Raw genomic sequence first — 14,205 nt, 5'->3', positions numbered from 1 at the left:
CCTCCCATTTCTGAACTCCTGTCATCAACTTATGCTATTATTTTTCTTTCTCTCCCACGGAGAAATATACTTTACCTGTTCTGTGCCAACAAAGACTTCTTCTTTCTTTTTTTTCTGGTGCCACCACTGCAGATGAGTCATGTCTTCCATTTTCACAACTAGTATTTCTTCTCACAGTCATCTCCACCCCACCCATCCCCGTGATCCAGATTTAAAAGGCTTCCAGAATGTTCAACCTTAAATAATGGGCATCTCTTTCTACTCCATAGGTGACCAGACCACATGTCACATGTTAAATGCAGTCCGCCAAGCCAGAGGCTCACTCACCTTTCTTGATCAACTCATCAGCCACTGGCTGGGGAATGCAGGAAATATTGGTGTTCCTTTGCTGCTAAGGAGCTTATTAGCTACATCAGTTTGGGATGAACTGGGAGCACTGGTGGAGGCTTTAAGCTCTCGCCAGTGCTCCTAATCCAGGCAGTACTATTGCTCCTGTGCTGCCAATCTTCTGCACCTTAACAACATGGAGGGAAGGCAGCACTTCCACCCACGCCCAATTTTCCCACCCACAAATAGCATGAGAAAATTGCTCAAACCCCAGTTTTATCTGACTAGAGATGCAGATCCTGAACAAACACTGACCACAGGAGGGAATTCATCCTGACCTACACAGCTAAGTAATTCTCACCATGATAACAAAATGGAACGACTCTGTCCTGTGTTTTCAATGTAGTCATAAGCAACTATCCCATCAGCGTAAGGGTTTACCCTTGTATAATGGGACTTCCTCATCCTCCACAATATGCCCTCTGCTCTCCCCAAACCTGCTTCAGAGCAGATTTAGAGGGGCATGGAGGGAAAGGGGTCTTGTTTTGCAGGTGAAAATCCTCGTGTTGATTGGACCATTACTTAGCACTATATTGGATATAAGGCAGGGTCATGACACAACTATGATATCAAAACAAAGATTCTAAGATACAACCAGAAAGACCACCTAGAGCATATCTACGTGTTCATTCTTGAATATACCATATTTTTCGCCCTATAGGACGCACTTTTCCCCCTCCAGAAATGAAGGGGAAATGTGTGTGCGTCCTATCGGGTGAATGCAGGCTTTCGCTGAAGCCTGGAGAGCGAGAGGAGTCGGTGTGGGAGTTCCCGCGGGCTTGCAAGGCTTGCAGGCAGCAGCCTGCAGCCTGAAGCATGGGGCGCCCTCTGGAGGGCGCCCCATGCTTCGCGCAGGTGTCCGCAAGCCTTGCGAGCCTGGCGGGAGTCGCCGCCGGGCTCACAAGGCTTGCGGATAGCAGCCTGTTCTGGGGGCTGGGGTCGGGGGTCGCAGCTGGGGGGGGATAATTTTTTTATTCATTCCCCCCCCCCCCAAAAAAACAAGGTGTGTCCTATGGGCCGGTGCGCCCTATACGGCCAAAAATACGGTGATTGCTGCAAATATAGCACAACACTTAAAACAGTGTGCACACCCTTAGATATAAAAATGCTAGATGCTAATTCTGAGAGATCAACACACTCTGGACTTAGAAAATCCCAATAATTAGATCAGACACTTATTAACAATGTGACATTCTCAAGCACAGTAACATTCATGATCCCCAATTAAATCCTGATACCGGCAGTCTGCTTCACTTATCAATGTTAATACATCAATGATATCCCCACTGTTGCATTGTAGATTTTTTTTATATTTAAAAAAAGATGTAAGTCCATTTCTTCTCACATACTTCCTGTAAAGTGATCCACACTTTGTAGATTTCAGGTGCCTATTTTAATTGAGATGTGGAGCTTGTGTTGCTCTCCTCTCCCTGTCTGTTTGGTCCTTCTGGTTAGGCTGATGGTAGGGAGACTCCAACAACATATTGAGAGCCAAAGGTTCCTCTGGACAACTTATAACATGTGGTTTGAAACCAGAAAGTCAGTCAAGTCAAAGTTATGCATATAGCGTGCTCTCCTTCATTGAGAGCACGTTTTGTGGTGGGGGCTAACAAGACACCCACTGTTGTTGGGTGGGAAAAGAGGGTTGGTCACCATTATGATTGAGTTCTGCTTGTTGCTGGGGAGATTTATATGTTGCCATTTTGTGATTGACAGTCATAACTTTATATGCCCTGTGTGCAGCGCTGAGCTTCCTCTTTTCACTGTGCGCACCGGATCCCCCGCCCACCCTCCCTAATTTTAGGTTGTTCACTTGACCTTGCTATACCTGTCATGGGGTCGTCTTCTTTGGGGCAGGGGCCCGGTAGGAATTTTGTCCATTTGGCTGATTGGCTGGTGCCATTTGGTTTTTGCCTACTGCGTAGCAAATCGTCACAACTTGTAAGGTTGCGGTTAGGCATTGGTTTAGGAATTGGTTGGTGGAGGGGTATGGATTGGCTGTCCCTGCCCCTTCAAATGCTGCTGCTGCAAGGGTATTCCATTAAAGGAATCCAGGGGCTCGCCATGCTTTTGTCCGAACCCCTGTCAAGGGGTTAGGACCACGCAAGAGCCCCTGGGAGCATTTGGGGAGAGGTGAGGGCATGGTACCCAACTCTATCTTTCTCCCCAAAATGTTTCCCCTTTCTGACTTTGCGTGAATGCGAATGTCAGTCTGTCCCCATGCAGGGTCAGATAGTCGCAACCAATGCCTAAGCAACCACACACGTTTCTTGTATTTTAATAAAGTTGTGGCCAAAATTATGCCAAAAACCTTAAACAAAAATTATGTGTCAATTGTGTGTTATTTGTGGGGTGGCTTGGGGACCTCAACACACAACTAATTTACATTGATATTAGTATGACTTAACTTTAGCTGGAGCGTGTCTCAGCTTAACATCCATTATTTTCAGAGACAGTTTACTATCTCAGAACAACCCTATTTCAAAAATAATGAATTACTGTTATTTCAGGGCATCAAAATGCCACAGTACTATGCAGGGCCTTTTTTTTCAGTTGGAACTCAGTTCCGGCACCTCTCAGGTGGGTGCCAGTGCCATTCTAAGAGAACAAGGGAGACATTCATGGTGAGGAGTTCCAGCACCTCTTTAAAAAAAAAAAATAGAAAAATAGCGCTGGTACATTTAACAAGGGCTGGCCCAAGACATTTTGGCACCTGAGGCGAAGTGCAAAATGGTGTCACCCTCCTCACCAGGGAAGAAGGGGTGAGTGAAGATCTGTGTCAGGAACAAGAGAGGAAGAAAGATCTGCCTACTGCTTCTGTGGATCCTGCTGCTGTCTCACCTGGCTGTCTCACCTGGCTGTCTCACCTGGCCTCTTGGGTGGGCAGGCCCTGCACGCCACATACAAGTACTTCTCCCAGAAATACCAGTATACCATTCTATGATTTTATCTGGCATGCTAATACTTAGTTTGAATTTTTTTACACAAATTTTTCAAAGAATTTGTTTTTTTTAAAAAAATCAAGAACATTTTTACTTTCTTACCGGGTTTTGTTTTTCTGGAATATCTACCAGTGGTGTTGAGAGGTCTTTATTCTTCTGAAAATAACAATGACAAAACACAGTTAGGTAACAGAAGTTAGAGTAAATATTAGACATAACTGGATCCTTCCAGCTCTCTTCTTCAAGGGTATTTTTCCATAACAGCTGTAGGGGGTGACTCTTTCAGGAATGCAGTATCCCCTCTCACTGAATGTTCAGCTTTCATTACAAAACATAAGTCTGGAAACCTCTTACTTGTGACTTCACTCACTTCTTGGTAGTTATGCACAGTATTGCCCTTCAGGTAACTTTAAACACATTAGGTTACCTATATGCTATGTTCCAACTATTCTGCAATGATCTCCCACCTTAGTCCCCTTGACTACAGAAGTTCTGGCTACTAGTTTGTGATGCATTAGGAGAGTTTGATATCGTTGTTCATGCATTTATCTGTAAGTGCATGCATTAATTGTTCTTATTACTCTTTGGCTTTTTAAAATGGGAACTTAGTGGCTGCAACTTCACAGTATCCCATTAGGTTTTTGAATGCTCATCAGACGGAAATGTAAATTTCCACTAATTTAATTCTATACAGTAGAACCTTTACTTACAACTCCCTCCACTCGCAGATGTTCCAAGTTGCGACCGTGGCAAACCCGGAAGTAACCGGCAGGTTTGCCATTGTTCACACATGCGCAGGAGTGACAATCGCCATTTGCGCATGCACAGGAGTGGTGATCACCATTTGCGCCTGCGCACCACGGCGCCTCTCCCAGTGACCCATTTCGCCATAAGGACAGGCCTCCGGAACGGATTGTGGTCATGAGTAGAGGTTCCATTGTACATAAATCTTAGATTAGGGTTCAGAAACCTTTGACCCTTCCAGTGTTGCTGGACACCAACTCCCAACAGCCACAAGAAGAGGGCCATAGATTCACTATTGCTGTCTTAGATTGGCTGCATCGACAGAAATATCGTGTCCAGATCAAGGGAAGTAACACTGCCAATATTCCCACTCTATTCTGCCTTGGCCAGACCACACCTGGAATCCAGTGTCCAGTTCTGGCCACCACAATTTAAGAAGTTTGTTGATAAGCTGGAACGTGTGTAGAGGAGGGCAACCAAGATGATCAAGGGTCTGGAAACCAGGGCTTATGAGGAGCCCTTGAAGGAACTGGGTATGTTTAGTCTGGAAAAGAGAAGACTGAGAGGAGATAGGATAGTCATCTTCACATATCTTAAGGGCTGTCACATGGAAGAGGGAACATGCTTGTTTTCTCCTGCCCTGGAGGGTGGGACTTGAACCAATGGCTTCAAGTTACAAGAAATGAGATTCCAACTAAACATTCGAAAAAAACTTTCTGACAGTAAGAGCTGTTTGACAGCAAAACAGACTCCCTTGGGAGGTGGTGGACTCTCCTTCCCTGGTGGTTTTTAAGCAGAGGTTGGATGGCCACCTGTCATGGATGCTTGAGCTGAGATTCCTGCATTGCAGGGGGTTGGACTAGATGACCCTTGGGGTCCCGTCCAACTCTACAATTCTATGATTCTATTATTGTTTTCTTTACCATTCCCTCACCCTTGAATTGCAGTCGATGTATAGTATAAAAGTAAAGGATAATGGGCCCTATTCAACCCAAGGAATGGACCCAATAAGCCATGTCTATTAATTTCATTGTTTATACTCTGAATGAAACTAGCATTGGATAGAACGCTTCATATATATATATGTAGTCTAAAATTTGGAGTTTCCCCATATGCTATAAGAAACAAAATACAAAATGTGGTTCAGTATTACATATACATATAAATTTGCACTGCAGTCCTATCACTCAGAAGTAAGTCTCACTGTGTTCAGTAGGCCTTACTCCCAGGAAAGTGTACATAGGATTGCAGCTCAAGTCAGACAAAGTCAACCAGGTTCTGTATACTGTTATAACATACCACTTGATCCATTGTGTGATGCAAGTATTTCTGAGTTTCAATAAGGGCAGCTAATAATTTTCCCGTCGGCCGGCAACTGGCATACACTCCAAAGCAAAGCAAAATCAAACAGCTGGAGTGCATTGTGGTGAGAGTAGTGTGCTTCGCTTTTCTTCTGCTGAATCTAGCAAAACTTTTGATGCTCACCCTTTTTATATACAAAGGATGCTAAAGGAAATGATTAATATCTACCACAAAATCGGGTAGACCAAACCAAGTTTGGGACTGCTGGAAATTACCTTGAAGAGTGCAGACTTTTCACTCTTTATCTGATGTTGAGGTGCATGCAGCTTTGAAATAAGAGCCATCTTAATCATTGAATATATATACAGATATGGGCACACTTTCTACCAAAATAAGCACACGTATAAAGCCCACCATCATCCAAGAATTGAGACTGAATCTTTGAAACTGGAAAGTACCTTTTTTAGACTCTTGTCCTTAGTTGATGAGACAGAAAGGTACTTTTTGTTTAATCGTGCCCTGAAATAACCTAATTAATTAATTAACTAACTGGGGGGGAGCTTAAATGTAATATCTGAAAGTATGGGCTCAGTGTCAATGACAGTTTACATTAGATCCCTAAGGGTTGAGGGGTGCTGCTACTTCTTAAGAAGGGCTTTGCATCAATTTTTATTAAATTTCATTTACTCAGTTTATATACTGCTTAATTACAGATGTCTCTCAGCTGCGTGTAGAAATTCAAAGCAATGAAAATAAAATGAATTAAGACTATAAAATCAGAATTCAGTTAAAAGCATGCTGCAATAAAGAAGAATAAGTCTTCAGTAGATGCCAGAGGTTCGATAGGGCAGGGAGGGGGCTTGTCGGATAGCAAATGGAAGGGTTTTCCATCAAATTGGACACACACAAACACAATTTTGAATGCATGGCTCCTGTGGAAGCCAAGCCATGCATCCAAGCCCTGGGAGTTGCCCAACAGTGAGTCCCACAAAGATCTCAGTATCTGGCAGAGACTTCAGGGATCAGGCAGTACTTGAGCTATCCTGGACCCAAGCAGTTAAGCGCCTTGTAAATTAATACCAGAACCTTGGAATGCCGCCAGTGCATTTGTCTCATATATTTGTGTACTGAGGATATGAAACATGCTCAAGGTGCTTGGTCTTGTAATGGCCATTTGTAATCATGCATATATAGCATGGAGATACCACCATAGCCACTATAAGCTCAACCAACAGTACCCTAAGCAGCTGCAGGTCCCAGATTTCTTTGGAAAAGCTATGATGGTATTTTAACTTCTGTTTGTTTTAAAGTGGGGTTGTATTCCCTCCCCCCCCCCCATTTTTCCTGTTTTCTCTTTTGTAAATTGTTTTGAGGGTCGTTGTTTTTACAATCAAGTAGTGTTTAAATTTTATGAAATGAAATAAATAAATGGAAGTTGTGGAGTTTACAACTTGGAAAATCATACTGCCTGAATTTTCATCGTCATAAAAATTTAGCTATCTGCTACCGGTTGCAGCTTTAGACAGCAAGCTTCACAGGAAAATGAGTGAGTGATAGGAATCAGTCAGTGTATGGAGCATGTGCTGTTCTTACTAATTATGTAAACCTATTTAGGACAATCTACCGTATTTTTCTGTGTATAAGACTGTTTCAAAACACAGACGCACACCCAGTGGTTGAAGGAAAGAAGGAAGTGCAATGTGGCAGACTCTGACCTGCAGTCATCCCTAATTTGCTATCGCAAAGAAGACTCAACACTCCAGCAGTTGGGAGAAAATGTTGTATTTATTTAAACATAACACAGAATATGCAGCTGAATGGTGTTTGCTGAAGACTTACATCAAAAGACAGCATATGGCTGTCAGGTTCATGCAAAGTATGATTTTATCTGGACTTGACTGTATTCCAGGACATATTATTGACTGCTCCATTGTGCATTGTTTATATCTGTCTGCAGTAACCATTTCTCCGTTTTCTTTTGTTATGGACAAAATGTATCTCTCATACATGACAGATGGCCATCCAACCTCGGCTTTAAAACTTCCAAGGAACGAGAGCCCACCACATCTTGTGGGAGTCTGTTCCACTGTCAAACAGCTCTTACTGTCAGAAAGTTCTTCCTGATGTTTAGTTGGAATCTCCTTTTCTCTAGAGCAGGAGAAAACAAGCTTGCTGTCTTATAATATTTGTAGACTTGTAGGGTTGCAATAATTTTTAAATGTTTATTAATCTCTTTCCTGTACCACAAAGTGATTCGTGAGTGCCCAAATCTATGTTAAGCAATGCTGTCACACAAGACCTTTGTGTGTAGACTAGGGGTGGAAAAGAAATATGATCCAGCTTGAATTTAAAGGTAAATCTACCTAACTTACTTTCCAAAACAATGCACGAACTAAAACACAGCCATCCTTTCATGCTTCTCTGACGTTTGCAGTGCAGTTCTCTGGGCAGGGTAAGTGAAGTGTACACACAATACATGTGCATGCAAAAATGCATATTTTTGGTAAATAATGTATAAAATGCATTATGTTAGGGGACATTGCTTCACTAAAAATTCACACTGAGGACTCTTTTAAAATATGGACATGTGGAGAGCTGAGCTTAAAACTGGGAAAATGGTAAACTGAGAGAAAGTGAAACTGACAGATTCACCTATCTGTAGTGTGGATTAGATATTGATTTTATGGTCCCATGCAAAGTAAACCGCCCCCCTCCATAGAAGGCATTCATTTCTATTATTATTGGAAAACCTTTACTTTCACTACTGATTGCCTTTGTGCATCGGCCTGGAAAGCTCTGTCGGTTAGAACGTGGTGCTGATAACGCTAAGGTTGCTGGTTTGATCCCTGTATGGGCCAGCTGGGTATGACTGTATTCATCTATGTATGACCCATGGCTTATGATGTTAACAACACAAAGAATCCTGCACTTATACTTCTTTCCACATTGAAAGTGTTTCTTCTAATTAGTACACTCTGAACGAACTCATTAGCTACAACATTAAGATCAATTTCCTGAGATTTCCATTTCTGTGTTTGAGGCATGCTTGTCCAATGCTTAACCCTACAAATGTATTTATTCTGCAAAGGCATGAGAATGACCTTTCTGATGTACAAGAGGAAACAGGCCTGGCCAGATAGACTTTGTCAATTCTGGTAGTAGCTCACACAGATGTTTTTTTCCTTGCTCACCACTTGGAAGATCAACCACATCCTGATTCAAGAGCTGCAAGTTCTTTCCACTCCCTTGCAATATCCAACAATATGTCATGATGAAGCTGTACTCAGATAGTTTCCAAGTCAGTTTTGTGAAAACTTAGAATATACGTGCTGTCATCCTCTCCTACAGCAAACTTTTCTGTTTTGCTCGTGTGAGAAGCAACTGTATAAACTGATGCTGATATTATCAGTGATTTCATAGAAGATTTTCCTGTTGACAGCTTTAGGAGACTCAAACCGGTGAGGACCAGGGGTGTAGCATGGGGGGGGGCAGGGCATGGTCCCAGGTGCACAATTTTTGAACAGGTGAGCCAGGTGACCCCCTCAGGCAACCCCAGAGCAGCGCAGCTGGGTGGATTCTGCCACAGTCTGACAAGCTATATTTAATATGTCCAGTTGCCCAAATTTAAGCAGTAATAACTGAAGCATGAAGTAAAAAGCAAACCTTAACACGTTTCGTGCATATCCATCCCCCAGGACCTCCTCTCTCCTCAGATAGCACATTCTCAACTCATTTGGGCTCCTATAAGAAGAAACTACAAATATAAGGTACACACAGAGCTACAGTTCCCAGCACCTCGAACAACCTATGGTTGTGGTTCGAGGACCCGACCCCCGCGATGTGGAAAGAATACACAAGGACACGTGATATAAGGTTAATTGGCAATGAAAGGCCACAACTTTATTGATTACAGCAGTGAAAAGGTATTGGCTTAGGCATTGGATCTCTCAAGCAAGTGGGTTTATTCACCAGTAGGTGGAGCCTGTTGATGCTAATCCAACTATAGGCTCTCCCCTGATGTCACCGAGGGTCGTGCCATGGCCTCCTGCCAAGCAGGCATCGGACAGAATACACGACCAGATTCCTTTAACGGAATACCCCTAAATTGAAGGCATAGGCGATGGCCACACCTAGCTCTTTGACACACCACAACACATTATTCCAATGCCTAACCTACCCACCAATACCACAAAAGTTGTGACGATTGCTACGAGGTAGGCGAAAAAACCAAAAAGCCAAATGCCAAATGGAAAAACTCCTACCAGGCCCCCTAGACAACCAGGGCGACCAACCTAAGGTCCATAGCAAGGCCAAAAAACTAGGACCCTGAACCTGAGGGGAGTGGAGGGTGGGTGACTCGCGGCGAGACGACGAAGAATGAGGCCGGGGAGAGGCTGGCGCCGCAGCAAACGGCTGCTGAAAACGCCCCCTCTCAGGCACCTGGTTGGATGCCCGCCGAGGGGCGTGGGCGCCAGCCAGGTGAGATGGAGGCAGGGGGCTAACGCCCCCTGCTAGGGGCGGTGCTCGGCTCCCGCCCACAACCACTCCCCTCTCTTGCAGGGAGGAGAGTCTTTGCCATTATTCTTCTGTGCCGTGAACTGGCAGGACTGCGGGGAGGAGGAAAAGGATTGCAGCAAGGAGTGTAACTGGGACTGGGACACACTGGGGCAAGCTGGGGGTGGAGAAGGAGAGGTTGATGGAGACAATGCTCACAGAATGACGGAGGATAGCAAGGGGGTGGGAAGCAGAGCAGCAGAACCCATCAGCAGAGCCAGAGGGGCCCCTGTCTCCCCAAACACAGCAGAGCTCTGAGGCTTAAGGAGCAGTTGGAGGTTCTAGGAGGCTAAGGCAAGCAAGGACCCACAGCCTAGCTCACTAGCTGGCCAGGTGGGGCTTTTGCTAGTTCTGGGAGGTGGTTCATGATTCCTCTGCTGGAGTAGGCTCAGAACAGGTGAGGATCACATGCCTCATCAAGCCCAGATGCTGTAATCAGCATGTAAGGCATAAAAGGGAAGCAGACCTGAGATGCTGTGTCTACTGAACTTGCAGTGCTGGTTGGACCACAGCTTGGATGTTCCAGCAAGCTCTTTGGGATGGTGATTGTGCAGGATTGACCTCCAGATGTCCTGATCCCTGGGTTGGCTGCAGAGGCAGGAACCTGCCTAGACTTTGGACTTGTTGGCCTGCCAAACTATGTGCTAGCATCTGCCATAGGCTTGTGTGTACCAGTGGGACTTGCTGCCAGTTACCCCGTGGTTCGTGATACTTTGGGGGAAGCTACGTGTTTTGGTTTTTTTTCTTTTAGCTTTTATAGGACACTGTTATTTTGATGGGTAGCTAATTTATTTTCCCTTTCTGAAGGGATCATTCTTTATTGTAGTCATCACCACAACTTCATTATACATTGACTTTAACATCTGCAAAATTAGGCTGAACTGAAAGCAGAAATCAATTGCTGCACACGGTGACCTGTTTCAAGTAGTTCTTGAAGCGGGCAGTGGCAAAGAACAGAGAAGTGACTGTAATCAAAGAAATGAGAAGAAAACAAGGTACTTTCAGAAAACAAAGTACCTCATTAAAATCAGATTTTTCTCTGTGTTCACATCATTTATTGATAATCCTCTCTTCGTTCTGCTCACTTGGGAGGGGGAAGTAATTTATTTATTTATTTCTCAGATACCCTCCTCATTATTTTGCTATTGCATCCAGGGTTATTAAACACTTCATGAGGAGGATGTGATGGGCTAGGTCACAAAAGGGCACCCATCAACTGATGGATGCAACATCAAACAATAGCATGCTTGGATTAGTGGATCATCATAGCCTTAACAGCACAAACAGAATTTTCACAGCACCCATTGGGTAGGAATGGGGGAGAAATGTGTTTGGGTCACATTTTAATGAGGACTTACATAATTTGCATTATAACATTTGTTTGTTTGTTTGTTTGTTTTATTTATTTATTTATTTTACATACCACTCTTCAGCAGAAGATATTAAGCAGGAATGCACATAAAATGTGTAAATAAACTGAAATATGCATTTTGAATTTTGGTGCAGCCATTTATTTATTTTTAAAAGTAACAATCGCACAGTGATGTGTCAACGGGTTGAACTCAAGACTTGAAAAAAGGGGAACAAGAGAGTAACAGAAACCGACTGTTTTCTTCACCCCTACTTCAAATGTTTTCATGAAATGCTGGGTTTTCTGTGACTAGAATTGTTTCCATCAGTGTGTAGTTAAATACGTTTTGATTTGGCTGCAATCATGGGTGAGCCCTAGAAGCCTAGTGTGCTGGTAGAGGTGATGTCCTCCCCTGGCCTGCGCTGATACCGAAAGTCCGTCCTGCAGCTTTGCAGCTGCCCCAGACCACAATCACCACTTCCCTCCAGCAGCTGGTAAGAGGGCCATCTGAATAATGATGTGAATAGGGGCAAGCTAAATAGGTTGCCTTCTTCCCTAGTTGCTCAAACGGCATTTTTTCATTTCTCTCTGCAATCTGGGCACAGAAACTGTATTTTCTATGTATAGCACCCATTTTGGGGCCCCTCACTTCCTTATTATTTGGTGCATTGCAGTGAGAATCAGCTTGTATTCTCAAGAATACAAGGGAACTTCAAAGGAACTCAAAGTCAGTGGTAAATCAAGAATGGAAAGTCACATCTAGTGGATATGGACAGCAGACCAAGTTAAAATTGCAACTGTGCTTAAAGTTCCCTGATGCCATAGCATTGTTTAATGAAGATGGGAGCATGTTTCTGTAACGAATGAAATGTCCACATGTGCTGATCATGCCCCAAGTAGCTTATGCAGATTGAAGATATGTGGTGTTCATGTGAGCTTCCTGTCTTTCCATGGTGCACAGAATCTTGGAGTGTAAACTATCTGTGTCTCTTTCTTGCTTAAGCTTAAAATGAAGTTTTTTCTGTTTCAACCAGTGCTTTTTTCTGGGGGAATGCAGGGTACCCCTAAACATTTTGTGAATCTTTCTATTTTTGTCCATTTACTGTATTTATTTCCCCCAATTTGACCTATAAAATGGTGTTTTTCTTGAGTCAAAACATTTTTTTAGGGAAAAAAGCACTGGTTTCAACCCCTGGCAGTGATTTTATTGACTTTTGAGTTACCCCAGGAACACTACATTACCAGTTGCTGTCAACCGCAGGAGGGGAGAATGCTCCTGCTCAAGACTTTCCCGCAGGCATCTGAATGACCACAGTGTGAACAGCATGCTGGATTAGGTGGGTCACTGGCCTGCTCCAGCGATCTCATCTTTTGTTTGTCCTCAGTAAATTTATGTCAAAGCAGAACACCATTGTGTTACTCTAATGAATAAGAATGGACTGGTGTCACTCTAGGAGGGGCGGGGGGACTTAACCCGAGAGACAGAAACCGAGGGCATAAGCAGCTCACAGTTTTGAGGTTTGGGGTTGGTGGTATGAAGCAGCCCTTGAAGTAGAAAGAGCAGCTTCCTCCTCCTTAGTTTCAGTTTTGCTCTTGTAGGTCTTAGCAGGGAGGAGGCTGGGGGCAGAGCTAAAATTAGTTGTCTGTCAAGGATGGTGATGATGTGGGGCGGTGATCGATTCGAGCCAGTGTGGTGTAGTGGTTAAGAGCGGTAGTCTCGTAATCTGGGGAACCGGATTCGAGTCTCCGCTCCTCCACATGCAACTGCTGGGTGACCTTGGGCCAGTCACACTTCTTTGAAGTCTCACAGAATGTTTGTTGTGGGGGAGGAAGGGAAAGGAGAAGGTTAGCCGCTTTGAGACTCCTTAAAGGGAGTGAATCCAAACTCTTCTCTTCTTCTTCGCAGATTGACTCACAGAACTGATTCAAGTTATTTCACATACTCTTTTTCCAGAAGAACTTTGATGGTTTCTGAAATGATCCAAGGTGCGATTGAAGGAGTCCATCTCTACCCAGGACTGCCTTGCAATTAGCTGCAGGTAAGGATGTCACAAGGCACTGAATTCCATTCTGCCCTGTATTTGTCACATGCAGCACTGCTTCCATTCCACTGGAGTTCATGTTCTGCCATGTTATTTGTCACACTGTCCATTGTGGCAAAACTGCATAACTTACGTAGTTTACATAATTAATTACATAAATTAAAGGTAAAGGTAAAGGGACCCCTGACCATTAGGTCCAGTCGTGACCAACTCTGGGGTTGCGGCGCTCCTCTCGCTTTACTGGCTGAGGGAGCCGGCATACAGCTTCCGGATCATGTGGCCAGCATGACTAAGCCGCTTCTGGCGAACCAGAGCAGCGCACGGAAATGTCGTTTACCTCTCCACAGGAGTGGTACCTATTTATCTACTTGCACTTTGACATGCTTTCGAACTGCTAGGTTGGCAGGAGCAGGGACCAAGCAACAGGAGCTCACCCCGTCGCAGGGATTCGAACCGCCGACCTTCTGATCAGCAAGCCCTAGGCTCTGTGGTTTAACCCACAGTGCCACCCGCGTCCTAATTACATAAATTACATTGCTGTAATGTTATTCTTTTCCATTCATCTCAGTGCAAAGGAAAGACAATGCAAATACAGGGGAGGGAGAGATAACTGATTACGTATTGTATGCAAACCAAGAGCAACAAGAACAGTGAGTATGGATTTGCTGGACTAATTTCTATTTGGGGCATGAGATTAGTAAGCAAACATTGACCATTTCTGCTCACATTTCCACTTTCCATGGAATTCTGACATCACTCCTCCCAGGTACAATAAATGAGAACACTATGTAAATGGGAAAAGATGGGCGTTTTTATATGGATTGCAATGACATCTGGGTAGTGTGAGCCAGGACTAAGTCCTTGGAAAGAGCTGGTAGCATTT

General features: G+C 44.0%; 1 protein-coding gene across 4 annotated transcripts in view; it reads right to left on the bottom strand.

The window, feature by feature from the left end:
* The window catches only part of LOC309331261 (uncharacterized protein), a 140,911-nt gene that overhangs the window by 55,689 nt on the left and 71,017 nt on the right, over window positions 1-14,205 (bottom strand). For all 4 annotated transcript variants that reach the window (XM_081843380.1, XM_081843381.1, XM_081843379.1 and 1 more), the window contains exon 3: window positions 3,432-3,485. In XM_081843380.1, coding sequence (XP_081699506.1) covers window positions 3,432-3,485 — 54 coding nt within the window. The remainder of the gene's footprint in view (window positions 1-3,431; window positions 3,486-14,205) is intronic.

This window comes from Podarcis erhardii (genome assembly GCF_964252035.2).
Source record: "Podarcis erhardii genome assembly, chromosome: 16".
Classification (NCBI taxonomy): Eukaryota; Metazoa; Chordata; class Lepidosauria; order Squamata; family Lacertidae; genus Podarcis; species Podarcis erhardii.
The sequence above is the reverse complement of the archived record's forward strand: the minus strand, read 5'-3'. Positions and strand labels throughout refer to the sequence as shown.